The 26750-nt window shown below is 39.4% G+C and overlaps 1 protein-coding gene and 1 long non-coding RNA gene across 9 annotated transcripts in view; one reads left to right on the top strand and one right to left on the bottom strand.

Moving 5' to 3' along the window:
- The window catches only part of BRAF (B-Raf proto-oncogene, serine/threonine kinase), a 172337-nt gene extending 149966 nt beyond the window's left edge, over positions 1-22371 (bottom strand). For all 5 annotated transcript variants that reach the window (XM_038559390.1, XM_038559385.1, XM_038559386.1 and 2 more), the window contains exon 1: positions 22220-22371. In XM_038559390.1, coding sequence (XP_038415318.1) covers positions 22220-22345 — 126 coding nt within the window. In that variant the 5' untranslated portion in view covers positions 22346-22371. The remainder of the gene's footprint in view (positions 1-22219) is intronic.
- Positions 22372-22724: 353 nt separating this feature from the next.
- LOC111090231 overlaps positions 22725-26750 on the top strand; it is a 59876-nt gene continuing 55850 nt past the window's right edge. For 3 of the 4 annotated variants that reach the window (XR_005371234.1, XR_005371237.1, XR_005371235.1), the window contains exons 1-2: positions 22725-23814; positions 24405-24518. This is a non-coding gene — a long non-coding RNA (uncharacterized LOC111090231). Of the gene's footprint in view, positions 23824-24404; positions 24519-26750 lie in introns of all 4 variants that reach the window. The other variant, XR_005371236.1, reaches the window with a different exon arrangement.

The following is a 26750-nucleotide window of genomic DNA, read 5'->3' as shown; positions in this document are numbered from 1 at the left end:
TTCTCCTTCTCCCTCTGCCCGCCCCCACCCTGCTCGTGCTCTCTATGGCATGCTCTCTCACTCAAATAAATAAAATCTTTAATAATAATAATAATAATAATAAAGATATTTACCAAAGGAACAAACTGCCTTACGACTAAGAATAATCAAGGAATGCTTAATCTTTTGTCAGAGATGCTACAGAAGAAATTTTGTACCATGTGAGAGTTAAGACTAGGTTCCTTTGACTATAAATTCTGGCCTTTCTCATATTAAGCAGTAATTTCCATTCCCCCTCCTCCCAGCCCCTGGTAACTTCTCTTCTACTTTCTGCCTCTATGAATTTGCCTATTCAAGATATTTTATGTAAGTGTAATTATACAATAGTTGTCCTTTTGTGTCTGGCTTTTTTCATTTACCATGTTTTCAAGGTTTTCCCGTCTTATACCATGTATCAGAACTTTTTTTTTCTTGTTTTGTCTTTAAGTATTAGGCTCCATGCCCAACATGGGGCTTGAAAACACAACCCTGAGATCAAGAATCACATGCCCTACTGACTGAGCCAGCCAGGCACCCCAAAACTTCTTTTCTTTGTATGACCAATAATCCATTGTATGTATATACTACATTTTATCTATTCATCTATTGATGGACACTTGGGTTGTTTCCACCATTTCTCTATTATAAATAATGCTGCTGCTATTACCACCTCCCTTCCTCCCTCCCTCCCTCTCTCTCTCTCTCTCTCTCTCTCTATATATATATATATATATATACATATATATATAATTTTCACAAAGCTGGTATTAAACACTGGCATCTCAGTCCAGTGTTTTCACCTCAACTCCTTCTACTCATTCAAATCTCACAACTTTGCTAACCACCAAGCAGCAGCAAAGACAAGTTTCCCTGTCCTCTTTGCCTTCCAAATTGTGGGAATTCATCTAGTAGAGAGAACCTAAGATGTATCCACACTTGACAGAAAGTAGTTCAGGAAATGCACTGTGTTTCATCACTTGCAAGATGTTAAAGTATTTAAAAAGTAAAAATTGGGTGCAGGGGGATCCCTGGGTGGCTTGGTGGTTTAGCGCCTGCCTTTGGCCCAGGGCGTGGTCCTGGAGTCCCTGGATCGAGTCCCACATCGGGCTCCTGGCATAGAGCCTGCTTCTCTCTCTGCCTCTCTCTCTCTATCTCTCTATGTCCATTATGAATAAATAAATAAAATCTTTAAAAAAAATAAAATAAAAATTGGGTGCATTTATTTTACAATCAATAGCATATCATGGTTAACCGGCAATATTTTATTTTAGAAATACAAAATAATGGTGAATCTTAGAATTTGTGCCATCATAAATTTAACAAAAAATGTTAATTTTAGTCTTCTAATTAAAAAACTCTAAAAGCTTTCTAAATAGGGGCACCTGACTGGCTCAGTCAGTGAAACATGGAACTTGATCTCAGGGCTATAGGTCTGAGCCCCATGTTGGGTGTAGAGATTACTTAAAAATAAAATCTTAGAGGTGCCTGGGTGCTCAGCTGGTTGGGCCACTGACTCTTGATTGTGGCTCAGGTCATCTCAGAGTTGTGAGATCGAGCCCTCAGATGGGATCCACACTCTGTGCATAGTCCACTTGAGATTTCTCTCTCTCCCTCTGCCCCCCTCCCATCATGCTTATTCTCTATAAAATAAATAAAATCTTTAAAATAAAATAAATCTCTAAAAGAAACCCTCTAAATAAAAACATGTTCTCCTCTTATCTTCTAAAAGCTTTATATTTTTTGCATTTCATATCCAGGCATTTAATGTACCCAGAATTTGTGATCATTTTGACATTAAAGTTCCAATTATTTTTCCCAGCACCATTTATTGAAAGGGGCATTCTTTTCTCACTAATTACTGACATATTTGTCATATATTAAGTAACCTGTATCTGTCATTCATCAAGTAACCTATAGTTATAGATTTTCTTCTGTTTTGTTTCACTGGTCTATCACTAGACTACTCATGACCGTGTCTTAATTACTATACTTTATAATAAGTCTCAATAACTGGTAAAATAAGTCCTCCCATATTGTCCTCTTTGAGAGCATCTGAGCTACTTTGGCCCTTTATTGATTTTCCAGAGAATTTTAGAATCTGTTTTAGTTTCACCTGAACAACAACAAAACAAAACAAACAAAAAACAAAACCAACCAACCAAAATAAAATGCCTTGATTGGAATTATATTAACATATAACTCCATTTGGAGAATAATGCCTTAGAATATGGAGTCTATCAATCCATGTACATGGTATTTTGCCCCACTAGGTCTTCTCTGATTTATTTCAATAGGCTCTTTACTCTTCATTCCATCTTTATCTGGAATCTCTCCACCTAAAGTACATCCTTCATAATTTCCTTTAGAAAGGGTTGATGGAGTTTGTTAAACTAAACTTTTACCTTCATCTTTGAGGAATATTTTTGCTAAGTAAGTATATATCGGCAATTATTTTGAAAATATGTATACTTTTCTGTTGAGAAGTTAGTTGTCAGTCCATAGCTCCTCCTTTAAAAGACCTCTTTTCTTCCTCAGGCTGCTTTTAAGATTTTTTTCTTTGTGTTTGGGTTTATGCCATTTCACTGATTTGTCTGGGCACAGATTTTTTTACTTATACTATTAGAAATTCATTGAGCTTCCTAAATCTATCAACTGGTTTCTCATCAGAACTAGAAATTTTTCAGCCAGAAAAATCACTTTAAATACTACCTCTGTATCATTCTCTTTCCTGTCTTTATGAAGCTTTGATTAAATATGTTAGATCTCACTCTTTCTCATCATGCAACCTCTCTTCAATATTTTCCATTGTTTTGACTCTCATTAGTGCAGTTGGGAAAGTTTCTCCTGCCTTATCTTCCAGGTAACTAATTCTTTTTCAGTTAGAAATAATCTGCTCAATCTTTCCCTTAGGTATACTAGGCGTTTCATTTCTGCATTTTCTATTTGGATTTTTCAAGTCTACTAAGTAAGTTTATAACAGTTATATAGTCTCTTGTTCTCTGCTTGTCTTCAAATTTGTGTTTCATTCTCTAAACATAACACATAGCAATTGTTTTAAACCCATCTTATATTTGAGAATTTTTTTGGATCTGTTTCGTATTCACAGTGCCATTTCCATGTGTGTTATTATGTTCTTTTTTTTTATGTTTTTCTTTTTAAAAAACTTATTTTGAGGTACATGTACATAAACCAAACTATAGTTATATGTCATTTACATCCCAATAACAAAAACTAAGCAAATCTTATAGTACTTGAATTTTATTTACATATATCATGTAATTTTAACTTGTGTTTTTTCACTATACTTGGTTACTTGTGACAGTGTAATTATTACTGTCCTTGAAAAATTATTAGTGACAATCCCCTTCAAGATGAAGGGCCTTTCTCCAAATAATTTGCCTTTCCTTCTAACAGGCTTTGTGAGTACTACCAGTCTAAAACCAGGAACTATGACAAATGGTTTGAGGGTCCCTAGACTACCCAGGCAGGACAAATCTAAGCTGCTAATCAGTGTGAAAGCTAAAACTGTGTTCACAACTTGAAGGATTTTTCTTAATTTCCCTTTTCTTCCCTCGCTCCAAATCTATAATCCCCTACATATGAGAGTAGCTAGACAGTTTAGTTCTGTTTCATTCTTAACCTAATGATGGAGTCCTTGGAATATCATCTTAAAACAGAGTCATTCTCCGTTTTGACTCACTTTGGACAAACTGTAGGCCTTGACTCTCTTCATCCTATAAAGTACACCAAAACCAAAGCCTAAATCTAAACAGATTGGCAACTACTCTTAAACCAAAAGCTACTTCATCCTCTACTTATTGCTCCAAGTCCTGTCTTTTTCCTAGAATTTGGCCTCGCAGCTGTCTACTTACTACCTCTTCAGTTTTTTAATTTCCTTAAAATATTTTAAAATAACGTTTCCAAGATTTTTAGTTGTTTTCATCAAAATGGTTAATCTGAAATAACCCAACCTGCCATTACTGAAAACAGAAATCAATTTCCCCTTTTTGTGACAACTATTTTGTAACACCTCCTTTACTATCCTAAAATTAAATTCAGAGTTAGCCTGCCTAAGTGAAAATTTAAAGTCAGTAACACCCTAACTGTACTTTCAATCATATGAAATAAATTAGCAATAAAATATTTTTTCAAAATGTGCAGGCAATATTAAAACAAACATAATAAGGGTATCAGATGCTTATATCTACATGGAGAATCACTACAACTGTAGTGGTCACAACTATAGACTGAGAGGCAAAATATCGGAGTCACCCAATAGTGTGCAGGGGGCCCTGCCATCAATTATGTGATTTTCTAAAGTGGTGAAGAACTCCTGATAAAGTTCTGATAAAATTTTTAATATTCTTCCAAAATATGTGATCATTAAATTCCTATGACTTTTTGTGTATATTAAAACAATGCCTCATATCTAAAACAAAGTTAGTTTTTTTTTAAATTTTTTTCTAAATTTATTTATGATAGTCATAGAGAGAGAGAGAGAGAGAGAGAGAGAGAGAGAGAGAGAGGCAGAGACACAGGCAGAGGGAGAAGCAGGCTCCATGCACCGGGAGCCTGACGTGGGATTCGATCCCAGGTCTCCAGGATCGCGCCCTGGGCCAAAGGCAGGCACCAAACCACTGCGCCACCCAGGGATCCCAACAAAGTTAGTTTCTAAGCTCAGGTCATTATTACCACTTTTTTCACCCACAAAGTCCTACATATCACTCTATGTCATGTGGTTATTCAAGCAATTCTTAAATGTACAGACTGTCCTGAACACTGAAAGAGATATAGGACTTCCCTGGTCCTTGCTCATTAAAGGCTAATGCTAAAAAAATAAAAATAAAAAAAAAAAATAAAGGCTAATGCTGCCCTCTTCCCCTATATTCTTTTTTTTTTTTTCTTCCCCTATATTCTTAACAACCAAAATACACTGACCTCTGGGGAAGAACTGACTACAGGCAGACCACTGTCTGTATAAGTCACAGAGATGCATGATCCAGTTCCCCCTTCATGGAAGGAGGGACAGCTATGAGGACAGTCAACAGACAGCTTCCAAATTTTACCTCCTTCAAAGTCCACCTGAACTGCAGCCCACATCCAGTGACCAAGCAAGGAGGGGTAAAAAGGCTCAGCAAGCTGGCTCAATTCCCTCTCAATTCCTCACTTCAGAGCTCTAATTAGTGATCACACTAATAGGCAAAGGTTTTGTGAGGCATGCATCACAATCCAACTTCATCCTGTGTCCAATCCAATATCTTGCCTCTTTCTTTCATAGGTGTTGATTTCTAATAAATATCGTGCACTGCAAACTGTCTCAGTATCTACCATCAAACCCAAGCTTCAACAATGACATAGTACATCTTCCTGCTAAGTCTTTCTCTAAATATTTTTGGTTGTTTGACCTTTTCCCACCTTGAATCTACTCTACAAACCCTTACCAATTCAATTATTCTTAAATACTACTTTTATCATTTATTTTAAACCACTTTCACCCCACTACATATAAAGTTAAATTTTTTTCAGTGTAGGGGCATCTGGGTGGCTGAGTCAGTTAAGCGTGCCTTCAGTTCAGGTCATGATCTCAGTGTCCTCGGATCAATCAACGCATCGGGCTCCCAGTTCAGCAGGGATCCTGCTTCTCCCTCTCCCTGTCTTCTCCCCCCAACCTCATGCTCTCTCACTCCACTCATAAATAAATAAATATATTTTAAAAATTAAAAAAAAAATTCAGTCTACAACTATTATCTAAAGTGCAATCCTGGGCAACCCAGGTGGCTCAGCAGTTTAGTGCCGCCTTCAGCCCAGGGCATGATCCTGGAGACCCAGGATCAAGTCCCACATTAGGCTCCCTGCATGGGGCCTGCTTCTCCCTCTGCCTGTGTCTCTGCCTCTCTCTCTCTCTCTCTCTCTCTCATGAATAAATATTTTTTAATTAAAAAATAAAAAAATAATAAACGTAAAGTGCAATCCTGTCTAACATAGCCAAGTTCTATTTCAGACAAGTCACTCAACTATAAACATGAAAATTCTATTCCTTAAACAAAACTACCATATGTATTACTAACTTCAGTTCTTTGTAAAGTCTATGCCCACTACCTATTACATCTTTTTTCCTTCCTTCTGTCAAGGTTAAACACTAATTTCCATCAAGTCCTCATTAGCTCATAATAACATTCCATTTCTGAACTCCTCCATCATCCACTCTGGCACTTACTCACATACTGCCATGGATGTCTTGCTTCCTACATCAAGAGTATCATCTTAAAAAAAAAAAAGAGTATCATCTTTTAGGGATGCCTTGGGTGGCTCAGTCGATTACCATCCGGCTCAGGTCATGATCTCATGGGTTGTGGGATCAAGGCCCATGCTGGGCTTCACATTCAGTAGGTAGTCTGCTTGAGATTCCCTCCTCCCCATCCCCACATACTAAATAAACAAACAAACAAGTTTAAAAAAACATAGTGTTATCTTTTAGAAGCCTTTTTTCCTTCCATATGAAATCTCAAGCATAATTTCAATAAAGTACTTATGAAGTGGATCTACTTTGGTTGAAGCAGAAATTGCCTCCCTATCCTCCAGGGCCCACTGAGTCTCTTCCTTGCTACTCACAACCCTCAGAAATTCCTTGAGGTAACCTCACAGCACCCAGCTTTTCCAGGCCGAGAGAGAAAAAAAAAAAAAAGAAAAAACAGCAGCAAAAACCCTAGCTTTATAGTACTAAAGAACTTATCACTGCATAAATCGACGTAATCTGAAAACAAACCACAAAGCTATGGTTAAGAACAGAAGTAGAGGAGTAAGCTGCCAGATTCTAGATGAGTGATAACTATTTGGGCTACGACTACTAAGAAAGAACATAGTAATTTAAGTAGCAGTAAGTACTGCTAAGCAATAAAAAATAAGTATGAATTCCACATAAGCCTTGACTTTAAAAAGCTCTAGAGTGGCACTGATCAAAGTAGCCAATAGCCACACAATTTAAAATTTAAAATATTTAAATTATTTAAATTTAATCAGATAAATTTTAAAATCCAACTCTTCAGTCCTATACATATTTTAAGTGCATAGGAGCTATCCATGGATATACTAGACAGCACAGAACATTTCAATCATGACAGAAATTTTGACTGAGTGACATTGGTCTAAAGGGCATGGACAGATACCAATAAAAACTATAATACAGTTAAATGATACCAACTATATGAGATACCATGAAAGCACAAAGTAGACGCCTAGAAAGACTAGGCCTAGTAGACTAGGCCTCAGAAAGAGGTTAAGGAAGGCTTCCTGCAATAAGTGAGCTAAGCCTGAAAGGTTTAGATAGGGTGAGGACAGGGGAAGGAATTTATATTTTGGGGAGTAGGAAAAACCTGAGCAAAAGACAAGTCAGACTTGGAGAGTGTTTGAAAGAAAGTAACAGGACAGCAAGTACCTCACGGTAGTTTAAAAATTAAACTGCAATGAAGATGCTATTCTATATAGAAAAATATTCAATATGATTTCAACATAGGAAGAATCAAAAAGGGATCCCTGGGTGGCTCAGCAGTTTAGTGCCTGCCTTCAGCCCAGGGCATGATCTTGGAGTCCCAGGATCAAGTCCCACTTTGGGCTCCCTGCATGGAGCCTGCTTCCCTCTGCCTGTGTCTCTGCCTCAATCTCTGTCTCTCTCATGAATAAATAAATAAAATCTTAAAAAAAAAAAAAAAAAAAAAAAGAAAGAATCAAAGAATTGTTTTTGAAAAGAAAAATTAGTAATCAGACCTCTCCTAATTTACCTTAAATTTATGGTATGATAACGGCAGGTACTTCATGAAGAAGTAATAATTCATGTCCTATTTCCCAACAATTCCATGTCTGTGCGTCAAAATGAGAATGACTCTTACAAATAAATAAATAGTCTTGGCAGTTATTAATAAAATTACATTTAACTTAGATCTGAAGCCCTGCACCAAAAAGTGAGAAGTCAAGTCACACAATACGTGTCTGGATAACTGGTAAAATAACTTAATATTATCAGTTTTACTATTTGTCCCTAGTTCATTCACTCATGTGCTCCTCAACAACTTCAAGACCTTCACCTCTTTCCTTAATGCACAAAACTCTCTGTCAGCTGATAACCTCAAGTCTTAATGAAGCAATCGGAAGAGAACACAGACTCGTAACATCACATCTACCCACCTATCAACATTTGTGTCTACACAGTCTGCCTTACCAACTGTTATCATAAAATATCCATACTCCTATTGAGTCAATCCTTCCACTGTACACTAAATCCCTTTCCCTCTTTCCTCTTTAGAGAGATTACTCCAGCAATATCCCTCTCATGCTTGTCCTTCCCTTCTTCCTCCAGAAACCATTAATGTTTTACTCTCTAAGGATTCATTTCTATCACTATATGCTCTTATATTTTTTATCACTAAAAAAATTCCATGACCCAACTTCCCTCACTGGCTATTTATTGCTCCATTTCTCTGTTCCCCTTTCTAGGAAAATTCTTCACTATCTTCACTTCCCCTTCTATTCTCCCTTAAAATCACTCAATCAGAATATCTCCCCTGGAACCTCATCTCAAGGCTTTATTCTTGTGTAGATCACAATACCTCTACTTTGTTAACTCCAATGATGAATTCTTAGTCTGTATTTTACTACCTCCTATCTTACTGGTTGCTCCTTCTCAGGCTCTTCCTCTTTTTTCCAACCTTGGCTCTCTTTTTTTCCTATCTATGTTCATTCCCTTGATAACTACATCAATTTCACAGCTTCATTTTTTTTTAAGATTTCATTTATTTATTCATGAAAGACACACAGAGAGGCAGAGACACAGGCAGAGGGAGAAGCAGGCTCCATGCAGGAAGCCCAATGTAGGACTCGATCTCAGGACTCCGGGATCACACCCTGAGCCAAAGGCAGACACTAAACCACTAAACCACCAAGGTGTCCCAATTTCACAGCTTTAAATACCATCCAAATTCCAAATTTGGAGTTGGCTAACTACTATAACTGTTATAACAAATATACTCAAGAGGCATAAGGACTCAAATACAATGAAAGTTTATTTCTTATCCATCTAATAATACTAGGTTGTTGAACAGGTTAGCAAGGTGGTCTTTATCCATGCAGTGTTCAGAAACCTAGGCTAATGGCCAATCTACCATTTACAACATAGGGCTTCCAACTTACCCTTGGGATCATCACAGTTCAACCAACTAGAAGGGAAAAACAGGAAGGAAGCTGTTTGTATGGACCAGACCTAGAATTAGTGTTATATCACATGTGCTCATATTACATTAGCCAGAACTTAATCATATGACCACACCTAAATACTAAGAAGTATCTAAGTATATACTCAAGAAGAAAGGAAGACAGATACAGCAACAGTTCTCTGTCACTAGGCCTTGCTCCAAACTCCAGACTCATAATAGCTTATTCAACATCTTTAACATCTAATAGGTATTTCAAACTTAACATACCCCAAACTGAATTCTTAATCTGTGCCCTCTTCTTTCCTCTTGACACCTCTCTTTCTTGCACATCTTGAATTTAATCTATCAACAAATCCTGTTGGCTCTACTTTAAAAACATCCAGAATCTGATCATTTCTCAATACTTCTACTGCTTCTGATCTGGTCTAAACCATTGTCTCGATAATTCCAAAAGCCTCCTCCCTGGTTACCCTACACCTACCCTAACCCCTTTACAGTCTATTCTCTACATAATAATTAGAACATTTCTGTTAAAAAGTAACTCCTGTGACTCCATTCTGACTTCTCAAACTCTGAATGGCTACCCATTTCACTTAAAGCAAAAGTCAATGGCCTTTGGTCATGCTTCAGTTCCCATTCCTACCCCCAACAACTCTCAGATTTCACCTCCTATTACTCCCTCCCCTCTTTAAGCCACTGCAGCAATTTTGACCTCCTTGCTGTTTCTCAAATAGGCAAGGCACATTCCTGACTCAGAACCTGTGAATTTGGTTCTTCTACCTGAAATGCCTTTCCTTTACCTCCTTAAATCTTTGCTCAATACCAACCTTCTCAACTAAAGCCCTATTCAAATCTCTGTATTTTAAATTGCAAATCGTGTCCTGTTCTTTCATTTCCATAGTACTTGTTACTTTCAAACATACTATATATAATTTTTGTGTCTGCCCATCCCCCACTACATACACATACTTCCACCAGCATATAATTGAGATCTTTTTTTTTTTTTTTTAAAGATTTTATTTGTCTATTCATGAGAGACACAGAGAGAAGGCAGAGACATGGGCAGAGGGAGAAGCAGGCTCCTTGCAGGGAGCCCGATGTGGAACTCGATCTCAGAACTCTGGGATCACATCCTGAACCAGGTGTCCCTAATTGGGATCTTGTTTTGTTTCCAAACGTATTCCTAACCACCTAGAGTACTACTTGGTATACTGTAGGCACTCAAATATTTATTGAATACTTGAATACTTTTTGGCCTACAAAATGACTTAATACAAAAGTCATCAATGTAGTTTTAGAAGGATGACAAGGAAAATGGTGGATCATACCTTTAAAAATATCAAAACACATGTCTTCAGGCTTACCATTTTTCCTAAAGCCAGGAGACATAGTCTCTGTACTATCATACTAATACATTTTACCTCTTTCCCATGAAATGCTTAGCAAAAGTATCAATGTTGGCACTTTGTGTTTAAACCACTCAGTAGTGGTTTAAAGATAATACTGAATGTAATCAACATTCCAACAGTTCTATCAACAGCCAATCAACATTCAAGCAGTCCTACCAAACAGTCCACCAACAATCTAATATTAAGAACTGCCGAGGGACACCTGGGTGAAAAAAAAAAGAAAAAAAAAAGAGAGGTGAAGGATCCTATGGGCCCCAATGAAAAAGGCAGAAATATGACCAACAGCCATCATATACTTTATCCTTAGTAAAAACAATTTATTGATGACTCTAAGATTAATAAAATTACTAATTCTGTAAGATCACAGAACAGGACATAGGTGTCAAATGGAAGAATTTTTATAATGAAGATGGAGAATAACAGTATAAACTAGCATCTTCCACAAGCTGACATTTTCAGTTACTATGGTAAATAAACATCTTAATATATTCACTTTCACCCCTAAGTATCTTGATTATAATATTTTTGCAATATGGTAAAAAGGACATTATTGACTTTTTTTTGTGCAACCTACCGAAACATCCCCTTCATTTTTTTTAAAGATTTATTTATTCATAAGAGACACAGAGAGCGAGGAAGAGACATAGACAGAGGGAGAAGCAGGCTCCTCATAGGGAGCCCTATGTGGGACTCAATCCCAGATCCTGGGATTACACCCCAAACTGAAGGCAGATGCTCAATCGCGGAGCCGCCCACGTGTTCCCCCCTTCATTTCTTATAAAGAAATTTTGAATGAAACAAGTTTTCTTTACCTGCCATTTCTCATGAACCTAACCCAAATAATTCAAGATAAGTGTGCACTAATTATATACAGCAGTGAGTCTTAAGCTTTTTAGGGGTAGAAAAGACCTTTGAGATTAAGAAAATTAGGGACCTTTTCCTTCCAAAAGTACAGTTAACACAAGAAATTCAAAAAACAAATTTTAAAGTTCTAAAAATCCTAAGAATTGGATCTACCCAATTTTAAGACTTAACTATAGAGTTACAGTAATCAAGATAGTGTGGTACTAACCAAAGAAGAGAAAAAAAAAAAAAAAAAAAAACAAAGAAGAGACACATAGGTCAATAAAACAGACTACAAAACTCACATAATCAGTTAATTTCAATAAAGGTGCCAAGGTAACCTGGCAGATAGAATAGTTTCTTGGGCAGCCTGGGCGGCTCAGCGATTTAGTGCCGCCTTCAGCCCAGGGAGTGATCCTGGAGGCTCCTCCCATGAAGCCTGCTTCTCCCTCTGCCTGTCTCTCTCTATCTCTCATGAATAAATAAATAAAATCTTAAAAAAAAAAAAAGAAAGAAAAAAGTTTCTTCAACACCTATGAAACTGGATACCCATATGAAAAAGAATGAACTTCAACCACTACCTCACAACATATACAAAAATTAACTTCAAACAGATTACAGACCTAAAAGTAACAGCTAAAATCATAACATTTCTAGCATAAAAACATGGGAGAAAATTTATGATCTTAGGTTAGACAAAGATTTACTGAATAAGACACAAAAAGCAGGAAATTTATAAGAAATGATCAACTGGAATGGATAAAGAAGATGTGGTTTATGTATACAATGGAATATTACTCAGCTATTAGAAATGACAAATACCCACCATTTGCTTCAACGTGGATGGAACTGGAGGGTATTATGCTGAGTGAAGTAAGTCAGTCGGAGAAGGACAAACATTATATGTTCTCATTCATTTGGGGAATATAAATAATAGTGAAAGGGAAAATAAGGGAAGGGAGAAGAAATGTGTGGGAAATATCAGAAAGGGAGACAGAACGTAAAGACTGCTAACTCTGGGAAACGAACTAGGGGTGGTAGAAGGGGAGGAGGGCGGGGGGTGGGAGTGAATGGGTGACGGGCACTGGGTGTTATTCTGTATGTTAGTAAATTGAACACCAATAAAAAATAAAAAATAAAAAATAAAAAAAAAAAAAAGAAATGATCAACTGGACTTTATCAAAAATAAAACTTCTACTCTTCAAAAGACAATGAAGAAAACAAAAAAGACAAGTCACAGACTGGGAGGCACGTGCAAAACACATATCTGATATAAATGACTTATATCCAGAATATAAATATGGCACTCTTACAACTCTACAAGAAGATAAATTCTGAATAAAAAGTTTTTTTCTTAGAGAAAGAGAGGTAGAGACATAGGGAGAGGAAGAACCAGGTTCCCTCTGGGGAGCCTGACATGAGACTCAATCCCAGGACCCCAGGATCACTACCTGAGCTGAAGGCAGATATTCAACCACTGAGTCATCCAGGTGCCCTTGAATAAAAAGATTTAAATGAGAATTTTCTTTTCACCTAAGAAAATAAATCGATAGTAAATAAGCATATAAAACATGTCCAACATTGGTCATTAGAAAAATACAAATCACACAATAAGCAACTACTACTTATCTACTAGAACGGTTAGAACTAAGGAGGAGGACAACACCAAATGCTGACAAGAGTAGAGAATAAATGGAACACTCATTCACTGTGGGTAACAATACAAAATGGTATTGCTGGTTTTGCATTTTTTTAATTCCAGTGTAATTAACATGCATTGATATATTAGTATCAAGCATACAATGGAGTGATTCAACAATTTCAAATATTACTTAGTGCTCATCAAGATAAGTGGACTCTTAATTCCCTTCACCTATTTCACCCATCACTCTACTCACCTCCTCCATGGTAACCATGTTTGTTATCTACAGTTAAGAGTCTGGTTTTTCGGGGATCCCTGGGTAGCTCAGCGGTTTAGTGCCTGCCTTTGGCCTGGGGCATGATCCTGGAGTCCCGGGATCGATTCCCACATCGGGCTTAAATCTTAAAAAAATCTTAAATCTTAAATCTTAAAAAAAAAAAAAAAAAAAAAAAGAGTATGGTTTTTGGTTTGTCTTTTTCCTTTGTTCATTTATTTCTTAAATACAACACATGAGTGGAATCATATGGTATTTGTCTTTCTCTGATTAACTTCAATTATCGTTATACCCCCTAAATCCATCCATGTTGTTGCAAATGGCAAGATTTCATTCTTTCTTACAGCTAATATTCCTATATATGCACATATAAACAAATATACACATATATACACTTCTTCATTCATCAGTCAATGGATAGTTAGGCTGCTACCATAGCTTGCCTATTTACTGTAAATAATGTTGCAATAAACAAAAGGGTGCATCTATCCCTTCAAATTAGTGTTTCTATATTCTTTGGGTAAATACCCAGTAGTGTGATTAGTGGATCATAGGGTAGTTCTATTTTTTTTATCCATGTCTTCCACCAGCAGCTACACCAGTTTGCATTCCCACAAACAGTGTATGAGGGTTCCTTTTACTCCACATCCTCGCTAACACTTGTTTCTTAGGTTTTTTATTTTAGCCATTCTGACGGGTGTGATGTGATATACCTCATTGTGCTTTTGATTTGCATTTCCCTGATGATGAGTGATGTTAGGCATCTTTTCATGTGTCTGTTGGCCATCTCTTGGTCATCTGCTGAGATATGTTTGTTCATGTCCTCTGCCCATTTTTTTTTTTAAGATTTTATTTATTTATTCATGAGAGACACAGAGACAGAGAGAGAGAGGCAGAAACACAGACAGAGGGAGAAGCAGGATCCAATCACCGAGCCCGATGTGGGACTTGATCCCGGGCCTCCAGGATCACACCCTGGGCTGAAGGCGGCGCTAAACCGCTGAGCTACCTGGGCTGCCCATCTCTGCCCATTTTTTAATTGGATTGGCAATTTCTTATAAAGTTAAATACTTACCACACAACCCATCAATCCAATTCTAGGTCCTTACTCAGAGAAATGAAAGCTCATAACCATACAAAAACCTAAACTGGAAAGTTTATAGCAATCTTTATTATAATTGCTGAAAAGTAAAAAACAAAACAAAACAAAAAAAACACTACTATCCATTAACTGATAACTATATAAATAAATAGGGATGCAGGGCAGCCTGCAATTTATTTTTACCACCACTGAGATCTCATTTATTGCCACAGATGCACAAAATAAATAACCCAACATCACAAAATGTGTTTAATATGGGCCCATTTATACATATGTGGAAAGATGTGAAGCTATATACAAGGATGAATTTGGGGGTCTGGGCCATTCCCAGGTGGAGGAAAGGAGTGGTAGCACCATTTGTTCCTTACTATGAGCATGTGCAGGAGGAGCCCTAACAAGGTCCCAAAGTGGAAAAGACTATGAGCATAGGAAGCAGTCACCATGGAGTAGGGCTGGCCTATCCCCTCCTAGAAGACACAAGCCAGGGCAGAAGCTGGAGCCCTAGAGCTGTGGAGGAGGACCAGGCCCATCTGGAGAGGAGGCAAGGTGGGGGCCGGTAGTAAACTGCTGCGGGTACCCATCCTGTCTACCTGGTGGCCAGGGCTGGTGTGCTGGGTAGGGATCAGGTGGGAAGGAGGGTGGGGACAGGTGGATGTGCTCCCAGGAGGAAGGGGGGCTCCCTGGCACAGGAGGAAGCCTCCCCGTGGTGGGGTGATGGGGTGGTGGGGTGGACTCAGCCTTTGGCTGGCACAATGCAGAGTGTGGCGTGGGCACGGCGGGTGCAGAGCAGCGAGAAAAACGCGCTCCCCCAGGGGGCCCGGCCCCTGGAAGGGGAAGAGTAGGTCTAGGGAGTGGCCATCATAGAAGGCTACGCAGCCCCGCGCCCAGTCAAGGTCTATGCGGATGCACCGTGGCAGGGGCCTGGCACCACCCAGTGGGGTGGGGTCAGGGGCGGTGAGGGCCCACAGGCAGCCCTCAGAGTGGCTCAATATGCAGAAACTAATTGCTGATACACGCAACATGGGTGAATCTCAAAAACATCAAACTAAATGAAAGAAGCCAAATACATAAACCCCATACTGTACAATTTCGTTCATGTAACTTTCTGGAAAAGGTAAAACTAGAGATCAGGCCAGTGTCTGCCAGGAACTGAGGGTCAGAATGCAGTTCTGAATGCAGAAGAATTAGGAACTTTTTGAGATGATGGAAATGTTTTGGGTCGTGATTGTGGCAGTCATTGCAGGACTATGTACATTTGTCAAAACTCATCAAACTGTACAGTTGAAATGGTACATTACAGTACATGTAAATTATAACCAAATAAACCTGATTTTTCTCAAAAAGCAATTATTAACTTTATAGATCTCTAACCCACACCTTAATTTCAAAACTTACAATGATATAATCAGTCTCCCTTAGACCAGAAGTCCGAAAACTGGCCCACAGACTAAATGTAGGCCATCATCTATTTTAAAACAGCCCATAAGACTAGTTTTTACATTTCTAAATGATCGAAAAAAAATCAAGAGTATCTCACAACACATGAAAATTACATGAAATTCAAATTTCAGTGTCCGTGAGTTTTACTGGAATACACTCAGGCTCATTTGCTTACACAGTCTATCAGTTGCTTTTGTGCTACAACACCAACACCACTGTTGGGTCTGTTGAGTTATTTTTAGAGAGTCAAAATAGGCCTATGGTGCCTAAAATTTTACTATTTAACCCTTTACAAAAAAAGTTTGCTGACCACGGTCTTAGACACATGTTAAAATTTTCTACATAGATTATTACAATTAAGAAGATTCATGCCAGTACATATCTTTCATAAGAGGAGCTCTACAATTTTCACAGCCATAAAACCCTTTTCTTTGCAAGGAAACCAACGTGTAAAGCAGATAAATGAAGAACTTCAAGAATTAAGGTGTAGGGGGACTAAATAGAGCCTTTAAGTAACCTCTGAAGGCGGTCCTTGAAACCCTCAAAACAATGTTTTCCAAAATGCTTGTTGCAACCAATTGGTCATCAATCTAGTAAACTGATTTATAAGCAGCATTTAAAAAGAGAATGAAAAGTACAGAAAAACAGAGTATCAAATCACTGTTTTTCTCATTAAATAGCTAAGTACCAATGTACCAGATACTGTTGCAAAAGGTGAAGATTTTTTTTTTAAAAAAATGTACAAAACAGACAAAAACTGTTTCTCCTAGGTATGTATTAGGGTAAATTAAAATTTGAATTTCTTACAGTGATTTTTTTTTTTTTTTTGATTGTCCTAGAGCTCTACAGTAATTTGAAAACTACCATCCTATGGTACATTTGTCCCAAAAGTGCTGTCAATAACTGCAGCCACATTACAAGAATAAAAATGATGTTTCATTTGATGTTACAGAGCTTCCAGAAGACATAAAGTTAATTGAGTTCAGAGCAATTTTTATATTCTATATTGAGGGCATTCCCAAGACCCAGAAAGGAATGTAACGTTAACGGAGATATGGCATCAATTTCCCTCTCTATGCATAGTCTTGATACGGGAAGAAACAAGACTAATAGTTTTAAGCCCAAGAGAAAACATGGAAACCAAAATAATCTCAGAGGGTAGAAAAAAATAATTGCTTAATGTTAGGGTGTAGGCTGTATTAAGAGTTTCTTCTACCATGCTAATTATGTATGATAGTAAATTAGGTTGGTATCCAAAAGAAACTAAAAAATAAAGACTACCTCCCAGAACACGTCAATGCCTCCAGCAAATATTTAACAAAAGAATGGAACAATTGAGACTATCTTTTTGGTTCTTATATTGTGTTATCTATAACATTATGACTATAAAGGCGCTGCTTAACTTGAAAAAACAGAAAAGCTCCTAAACAGGCTCACCTATTTTGAATTCAGTTCTCTACTATTGCTGATCCTCATCTCACAGAAAAACCAACGTAGGAGAAATAAAGAACAGAACACGTAAAGGACTCAATTCAACTTCTGAGGAAGAAAAAAATCCTGTAAGAGCTACTGACAAGAAAGGCTTATTGTAATGACAACTTGAGGCAGAAATATAGGAAGCATAGCAACATACAGCATTTCCTAAAACAAGGTGATTGTGACACAAAATGTTCACTAAGCACTCAGCTAAATTAATATCAAGGTGCCTAAGAAAACAAAATGCATTTTGCAATTCTTAAAGAGAAAATAACTTTATGATTGGGAAAAAGAAAGAAAACTAAGCAGCTGCCTCATTCTTCAACATGTAGGCATCAGGTCTTAGATAATGCTAAAAAACAATGTAGCCTGCTCCTTTCCTTTCTTCTCCACCATTCACAAAACATAGGTTTCCAGTTGTTATAAGAGTTTCCTATTCATCCTTTATCAGGAAAGCAAGGGACAGGGAATTGAGAAAAGTCAAACTTCTCTAGCCAGTTATCCAAATATAATTTTTCTGGCCTATTACCCAGATAAGATTAAATCAAGTTTGCTCTTAGGTTTACTATATTCAAAGATTCAAGCATCCAGTACCAACATTCTTTTCTTATCTGTTTACTGATAAATGATTCCTTTAACAGCCAGCATATGTAAGTGACTGATATCAGATAAATAAAAGTGAGTGGATGCCTAAAGGAGGGAGGGGTACAGAAGGAATATATACAAAGAGACCACTAGAAATACTGAAGACAAACAGCTATTTCAAAGTTATGCCTAACAGGCATGTTTTGTCTACCTTCAAAAATACCTAGACAAATATTAGCAGCAATACAAGAACTATACAAGCACACAGTACCCTAACAGGACTACCTCTTTTTAAGAGTATGAGGTAATTCAACCTGGTTTCACATGGCTCACACAGATGTGTTTTAATACAGTGGGCCACACTGAATCCATCCCAGAATATTGCTTAGTCAATGCATTATTATAATTACACAACTTAGGCTGGTGATAGATCTTGAAAAACAATATAATTTTAATTGTAATGCAATTGTAAGAAGTTCTTTCTACAGAAACACAGAAGAATAAATAAATATCACACCCTGGTATAACACATTTTTTTAAAATAAATGTATTTATTATACCATATGGTCATGTTATCCCATATTATACCATATGGTCACGGAAAGAAACATTGGGGAAATATAAATGGCCAGAAGTAAAGGTTTAACGCCAAAAGTATAAGCACATTCATTTCATAATATATAACAAGCTCCTGTCCTTTACCAGAATATCCTATTTTGACGTCTACAAAGTAATACTTACAAATACAGGACATGAAATTTGTTCAATTCCCAACACAATTTAAAAACTAAAATCTACTTCTATGTTCAAGATGTTTGATAACAAGCAATAAAAAAAAATCTCTAATATCCAAGAAAAACGATCAGTTTTAAAAAAAAAAATCACAGTATTACCTAATGATATGTAAAATATTTTGCTCTATTAAGTTTAAAAATATTATAAAATTACATACATTGTATATACAAACATTAAAAAAGTTTTGGATACACACCAAAATGTTTATATACTAATTATATCCTAGTGGCAAAACTACAGATTTTTTTTTCCTTTTTTGTACTTATAGCTTTCTAATTTTTCAATAATGAATGTGCTTTCCCTCTATAGTCGGAAATTTTAATGCAGCTCAAATTTCCCTCTGAGAAACTTTAAAAACAAAAACAAAAAACTCTGTTTTACTGTCAGGCAAGGGAATTCTTTAGAATAAAATGTATCATTTTACACAAGTAGAACTTTTCCTTTCTTTCCATGCGCTTGGCAATTATACCTCTTGAAGTATACATAAGGAAGACAGTTAAAAGACCAGTACATATTAGCTTCCACTGAATTAACGATATTAACTTCAAATTTTAAATTATTTTTGGAGGAATTTATTCTGCCATCTCTTAACACTAATATCTATATTCAAAAGAGACTCACTCTTAATCATTTATTCCCCACCTCCCCCATGCAAATACCTTTATTATCAGCTCCTACAAGAAATAATAGAGGGAAAACTACTCATCACTAAACATGAAAACCTGAGTGGAGGAGGCAGTGCAAAACACTTCTAATTAAATTTAGTTAGGAGTGTCCTCTCGCAGTTTCAGGAGATACCAATATGCTTTCCAATGATAGGCAATTCAAACTTAAATTCATTAGGTAGTGGTTCTCAAGCATTGTTACATGAGATCTGCCCTGGAAATGTGCCAAATACTGACACTGACAGAAGAACTCTCACCTACTGAATCAGAATCTTCAGAGGGTTGAACTCAAACAATTTGGCCCTTTCAAATAAGATAGGGGAGATTGGACTTAACAAAAGATTATCATTGCAAACTGTCCTACTAAGTCTTAAAGTTCTCTTTTTTAAAAATAATATTATGATTTTTTAAAGATTATTTATTTATTCATGAGACACAGGCAGAGACACAGGCAGAGGGAGAAGCAGGCTCCATGCAGGGAGCCCGACACTGGACTGGATCCCGGGTCTCCAGGATCATGCCCCTGGGCGGAAGGCAGGCGCTCAACTGCTGAGCCACCCAGGGATCCCCAGTCTTATTAAAGTTTTCAATGTAAATAATGTTATAATCAGAGAATTACAAGTTCACGATCCATACCAATTAATTTATCCACTCTTCTACTCTGTAATAGTCTTCAAAGTTACAATTCAACAAAACCACAGCGATACTACAGAGTAAAGCAAGCCTAGAGACACCTGTGCCTGGTAAGACAAAGGCATATCCGATTCATGGAAAAAATAGACAGCAGATGTGACCCCTAGTATTTATCCATCAAAAACAATGTATCCTAAAAATAAATTTCCATGTCAACGGAACAAAGCTGTTTATAAATAAGAAGGAATGTGGAGGTGTGGGGAAGACAAGAGGAAGCTTCAGCGAGTTAAGAACCAAAGGCCAGGAAACAAGACCAAATGAATGGTAACTGGGGACAAGGAAATCAGAATAAACTAGGAAATGGAAGAAGGAAAGGGCTCTAACCTTAGAATCCAAGAAGTTGCGGAAGATGAACAGATGTTAGAGGAAAACTCATCTGAACAGAAATGCAAACTAAAAATTAAATGGAAAGTCATGCAAGTCAAGAAAGAAGATATTAGAATGTTAGATCAAATGATGGTATAGAACACATCATGGGCGTAGATGGAAATGACATAAGAGGCTGAAAAATAATTGCTACTGTGAACTGATACTAGAGCAAGCATATGGGGTGAATTTCCAAAGTAAAGATGATGAAGCAGGAAAAGGAGCATTGCACAGACAGAAGAAAGAATGAGACGTTGAAAATTGGGAAACCAAATGCAGGCAGTAAGAAGGAAAGAGAACTTTGAGCAAAGTCAACAGAATGTCACATTATCTAATCAATCACAAAGCATAGCTATCATACCAAATATTATCTCATTACTTGCAAAGTATAATCAAGTGTTTTGTTTCATAAGGTACAACGCCAAATACTAAATGGAATAAATTTTCCTTAAAAACCGGATGTAAATAATTTAACATGGTGGTAAGAGGCCGAATAATGCAAAAAACAGGCTGAGAGAAGCAGAAGCCAAAGAGGGGGGAAAAAAAGTGAAAGGTAAAAACTGGGACAAAAAGGAGGACAAAAGAAAGAAATCAATCAAATCTATTTAAAAATGGGCAGGAAAAAAATAAAGAGGTGTGAATGCACAATGGAAGAGTAACCAAAAAGTGCCAAAGAGTGCAAGGGAAACCTGATGGAATCCTGACAGCTCCGGAGTTCAGAAAGTAAGGAAGGAGGTCCAAAGCGCCCAGACGAATTGGTGAAAATAACAAGATAACAATGCTATTAGGGAGCAGCAGAATGATCCAGACGGCCTAGAGAGGACTAGGTAAGAGAAGTGCAAAAATGGTCTCGGGTAGAAACTGAGGCTTAGAAAGCTGGCAGGTCCGACAATCGGCCAAAGAACGGGAGCGGCAGATGGGAACAGGATTGGGGGGGTTGGGGGGGGTGATGGTTTACCACTCAGCGACAGAGCATCAGACAGAAGAACTGGGGGACCCGACACCGGGATGGGAAGGAGGACGCAAACAGCGGTATTTAAGGCTGAAAAAAAAAGTAAAGGTTACATCAAAAGCATCTGCTGGGTAAAACAGGTTGAAGAGAAATCCTCAAACAAGTAGAAAAGTGGAGGGAAGGGCAGCGGCCTGAAAAGGGGGGGTGGGGGGGGACAGTGGCGGGGAACGATGCGCCCCAGCATCCCCAGGGCCATGCAGGCAGCAATCACAGCAGCCACTCGGGCTGGGGTCTAACCTGCATCCATTCACCTGGATGCCGCCACCCTTCTCCCCCCCCCCCCAAATAATGAAAACACCGAAGCGAGGAGAGCCTGGCTACCCTTCAGGCGGCCGTGACCTTCTCGGACCAACCCTGAGTCTCGCCCCCTGCTGCTAAGCCTCCCGCCCGGCCGACGCCGCCCGAATCCCCCCAGCGGGGCGCGCGTCCGGGAAACCCCCCTGGGCCGCCGTGTGTGTTTACGTAGCGAGGAGCTGCATGACGGAGAGGGACGAGGCGGGGATGCCCAGCTCCCACCCCGCAGTCCCCGAAGACGGGGGTGGCTGACGGCAGCGGGGCCCCCACCGCCACCTCTTTCCCACCTTTCCCACCACCACCCGCCTCCCCCTCCCCCCCCCAAAAAAAACAAAACAAAAACCCACCCCAGCCAGCCGAGCCCAGAGCCCGAGGGGCGCAGGGCGCGCCGGCACTCACCTCCTCGGGAATGGCAGGGTCCGCAGCCGAAGAGGCCGCGGCGCCGGCGCCGGCCTCGGGCTCCATGTCCCCGTTGAACAGAGCCTGGCCCTGCTCCGCGCCGCCGCCGCCGCTCAGCGCCGCCATCTTATAACCGAGCGCCGGGGCCCGAGCGACCGCTGCTGGGCGGGGAGGGGGAAGGGAGGCGGAGGGCGGGGGGGGTGGGGAGGCGGAGGCGGAGGCGGAGGGCGGGGGGCGGCGGGGAGGGCCGGCCGGGGCGGCGCCGGCGGCGGGAGGGCGCCTGGGCCACCTCAGGAACCGGCCCGCGGCCCCCGGCGCAGCCGAGCCTGAGGGGACTGGGGGAAGGACGCTAGGCGGGAGGGAGGGGGGGCGGGGGAGGGGGCGGAGACGACTACAAGTCGCCGCGGCAACGGCGTCACCCGCGTGTCACGGCCGTGACGTCACCCGGGTGCGTGACGTCATCCGAGGAGCGCCCTCGCGCCGTCGTCAGGGGAGGGTTCCTTCCCCGGCCCGCGTGCCCGCCCTCGCGCGCGCACGTTTCCTCCGCTCCGCGGTTGCCATGGCTGCGATTTCCGACTCGGTTCTTCTTCGGTCCTAAACGTGCCCTGGAACGTGGGGTTTTACTAGAAGAGCACGGGCGGTGCTGTTCGAGGAGACGTTGGAATCCTAGAGGGAGGAAGGCGGGGAAGCCCCGTACCACCTGCGTGTGTCCCAGGACGGCGAGGGTCTCTCTGTGTCGTAAAAATAAGACTTGAAGCCCCGAGGTGGGAACAGTCCAGCCCAACCTGATAGAAATATATTTAGGGACAGCTAAAATAATCAGAGTGACTTTTGCATCCGTCTCGTTGATGAACCTGGCCTGTGAAAGTGGATCTAAGTGGGAGTCTAAAAAAGCTTCTCCCCATCGTTGAGGAATAAAACCTTTAAGTTTTTCCTTCTCCAGATGCAATCAACAAATGCAAATGGGAGACTTTCCCACACGCGAGGGCCTGCACAAGGCACAGCATTCTAGACATCTGACGCATCAAAACTTTGATTTTTTTATTTTCAAGATAACTTCAAAACCCCTTAAGTGCTTAATTAAACAGAATAGAACGTTCCAAGGCGTTATCTGTGCAAACTAGGCATGGAAACAAAGAGGAGAGTTGGATTCCCTTGGTGAGGCCCAATTACAGAACGAAATTAAGGAAACCCAGTTCATTATTAAAAAAATGCATTTATCTTGAAACGGGAATATTCAGGGAGGGAAAAAAAATGTAAGGAACGGAGAAAAAGGAGTGAGAAACATAATGGAAGCTACTGTGGGTTCCTGGTGGTGGAGAGTTCTAATCACCAGAGTAACCTAAACATCAAGTCATGAGAAGCTTTGAGTGAACTACAGTTTTTTACTGCCCATGAGGAGGGAATTCACCAGTTATCTCCTTACAGTATTCACCGTGATTAAAGAAATGGAAGGTGTACTACTGACTTCTGAAGCGGGATGTCTGCATATTGAGTCACTATGAGTCCAGGAGCTGACCCTTACTTGAGGCTGCTTGATTAATCAGAATTCTCCTATTCCTCTTCAATGAAAAATGGGAAGTACCGTCTATCAAGTAGGCATGGTAGTTTTCTTAGCTTCATTGTACTTTCTCCTCCAAGTAAAAAGTCTTCCTTGAACTAAATTTAAATCAAACTTGTAAATCAATCAATCAATCAACCAATCAAAAGTGGTTTGGCAAAAGTAAATGAAAATTATCATAAGGGATAATGTCATCAAGCTATATTAGTCTGAAGCACCCTTCTTTACTGTTAGGACATACTTCCGAAGTGACTAAAATAGCACCATTAGCCAGTCATGGCACCGTTTACCCTTAATTTTATTAAACACACACACACACAACACGCAGCACTTTTTTCCTTTAACAGACCTATTTCGTTTTTTAAAAAATCAGACCCTAAGAAAATTATATCATTATGCTATTTCTTCATAACACTCAAAGTTCTGACATTTGTTTTCTTTGGTTCCATTATAAATTATAGCCTTCTTTATCAGCAGCAATCTGTAAATCAGATCTTACATAGTTATTTCTCCACAGGTTGACTGATCTCATCCATTTAATATTGATTCTTGTTAGCTTCTATTCACTCAATATTTTCTGACCTTGTCTTTAAATTCTGGATATATCTTGCTTGATTTCCCTAGGTTATTCTAAAGCCCCCATAGGATCCAGATGGGAAAATATACAAAGAGCATAAACTTTGGGATACAAAGATCAGAATCAGCATGCCACATCTGGGCTGTATAATCTGAAAGAAGGTAAGTTTGAATCCCTGTTTGTTGTTATTTTAATCTGTAAGAGGAATGTGGTAATAATGCTAGCCCAACCTGCCTAACTGCTTTATTGTAAGGATCACATAGATTTTCCCTTAAAAAAAAAAATATATGAAGTACCTTCTCAGTCAATTCAGACAAGGCAGAGCAGAGATGGCTGTCTCTGCTCCATGATGTCTGGGACCCTCAGCTGAGAAGGCTCAGTGCCTGGAGGTGTCCCAATGGGTGGGGACTGGAATAATCTAGAGGAATATTTCCTCCTATGCCTGGTAGTTGAAGCTGGTACCTCAGCTGGGGCAGTCAGCCACAATACCCAAACATACTTTCCTCATGTGGCCTGAGCTTCCTCATAGCATGACTGCTTCAGAATAGTTAGACTTCTTACAAGGTGGCTGAGGGCTCCAGACGCTAGTGTTTCTATAACCAAGGTGAAAGCTGCATTGCATTTTATGACCTTCCCTCCAGAGTCGCACAGTATCATTTCTGTTGCATTTTATTTTATTTTTATTTCTACTGCATTGTATTGGATTAGAGTTAAGTCCTTAGGTCTAGGCTAAATTCAAGGAAAAGGCATATAAATCCTACCTCTCAATAGAAGAAGGATCAAAGAATTTACAATTGTGTTTAATTTACAGGCAGGTTGTATTTAGATTAATGAACTAGCTATTCTAGAAATAGTCACCTTTACCTTCTCCAGAGGAGGCTCTGCACTCAAATCCTCCCCCTTTTATTACTGGGGACATTACCAAGACATATCTCAGTATACTAATGAAGAAGCCCTTACCTTCTTTCTGTGGCTTCTTACCACTACAGGCAAAAATAAATGCAGGTCCTTGGCCATAGAACACAGCCTGTCGTCTCCTCTTGGGCACTTCTCCCCCAAATCTCAATACTGCCATTGGCAGCATGCTGTGCTGAAACTCACTACCCAAAAGTATGGCTCTGTGTTCTTGGAGCATGTAATGAGCCAAGCCAGTTTGTGATCTGCACAAAAACAGAAAAAACACCTCCACATGTCCTCCTTTTTTTTTTTTTTTTTTTTTAAGTTTTTATTTATTTGAGAGAGTGAAAGAGAGAGCATGATTGGGGGGAGGAGCAGAGGGAGAGGAAGAAGCAGACTTCCCACTGAGCAGGGAGCCTGACTCGGGACTTGATCCCAGGATCCCAGGATCATGACCTGAGCCCAAGGTTAAACATCTGTTTAACCAACTGAGGCACCCAGGCACCCTCAAAACACCTCATTCTTGTGCTGTAGTGTGTCATATGGGCATCAAAGAAGTATTATCTTGGGCAGCCCGGGTGGCTCAGCGGTTTAGCGCTGCCTTCAGCCCAGGGCCTGATCCTGGAGACCTGGGATCAAGTCCCATGTCAGGCTCCCTGCATGGAGCCTGCTTCTCCCTCTGCCTGTGTCTCTGCCTCTCTCTCTCTCTCTCTCATGAATAAATAAAAATCTTTTAAAAAAAAAGTATTATCTTGCATTCTAAAGTCTTAACAGTTTAGTCAATGTGGTTCTTTTAGGTTTTATTTACAGTCTCTTTATGCCCTAAGGCATTCATGTATTCACAGGAAACTGGAAAACACATCTAGGTGAGGATCATTCCTCAGATCTTTGCTGTAGTTAATGTCTACAACACTAAGCAATCTTGCTGATATGTCTGACCCTCTCTTCCAGTTTCTTTCCAGCTGGTCTTTCTATCTTGAATCTTGCATTTGAATAGACTTTGGATAGTCCCACTCATCAGCTGGACCTGCCCAACCAGGTCTGATCCACATTAATGTGGGCAACTACTAGAAAACAAATAAGCAGCTTCTAGGAAGCTTCTACAGTTCCAACCACATTCAATGATACATAGCTGATTGTAATTTAGTGTTTTCTTTATGAATCAAGGTCATTATATTGTGAATAACACATCTTGTATTAATAGAAGGCTACTCTCAGAAGCTATTTAGGTATGAATAGAAAATAGAATCATAGAGTTGATTCAGGGCAGCCTTCCTGCTGAGAGATACTTGGAATCTTCTCAGTGGAATTCTAGACTCTATCCAAATGTGATGGGGACCTCACTGAAATAGTACATTCAATGGTAACTTTTTTTCTCCTGAAATTGTATTGAAACCCTCCTCTTTATGATATCTATATTCTGGTCTGTTTTGCCTTCTAGAGAACACAGGACAAGTCTATTTCTTATCCTGTGTAACTGCTTTCAAATATTTGAA

Source organism: Canis lupus, chromosome 16, assembly GCF_011100685.1.
Source record: "Canis lupus familiaris isolate Mischka breed German Shepherd chromosome 16, alternate assembly UU_Cfam_GSD_1.0, whole genome shotgun sequence".
NCBI classification, from domain to species: Eukaryota; Metazoa; Chordata; class Mammalia; order Carnivora; family Canidae; genus Canis; species Canis lupus.
This window is presented reverse-complemented; position numbering and strand designations above follow the sequence as displayed.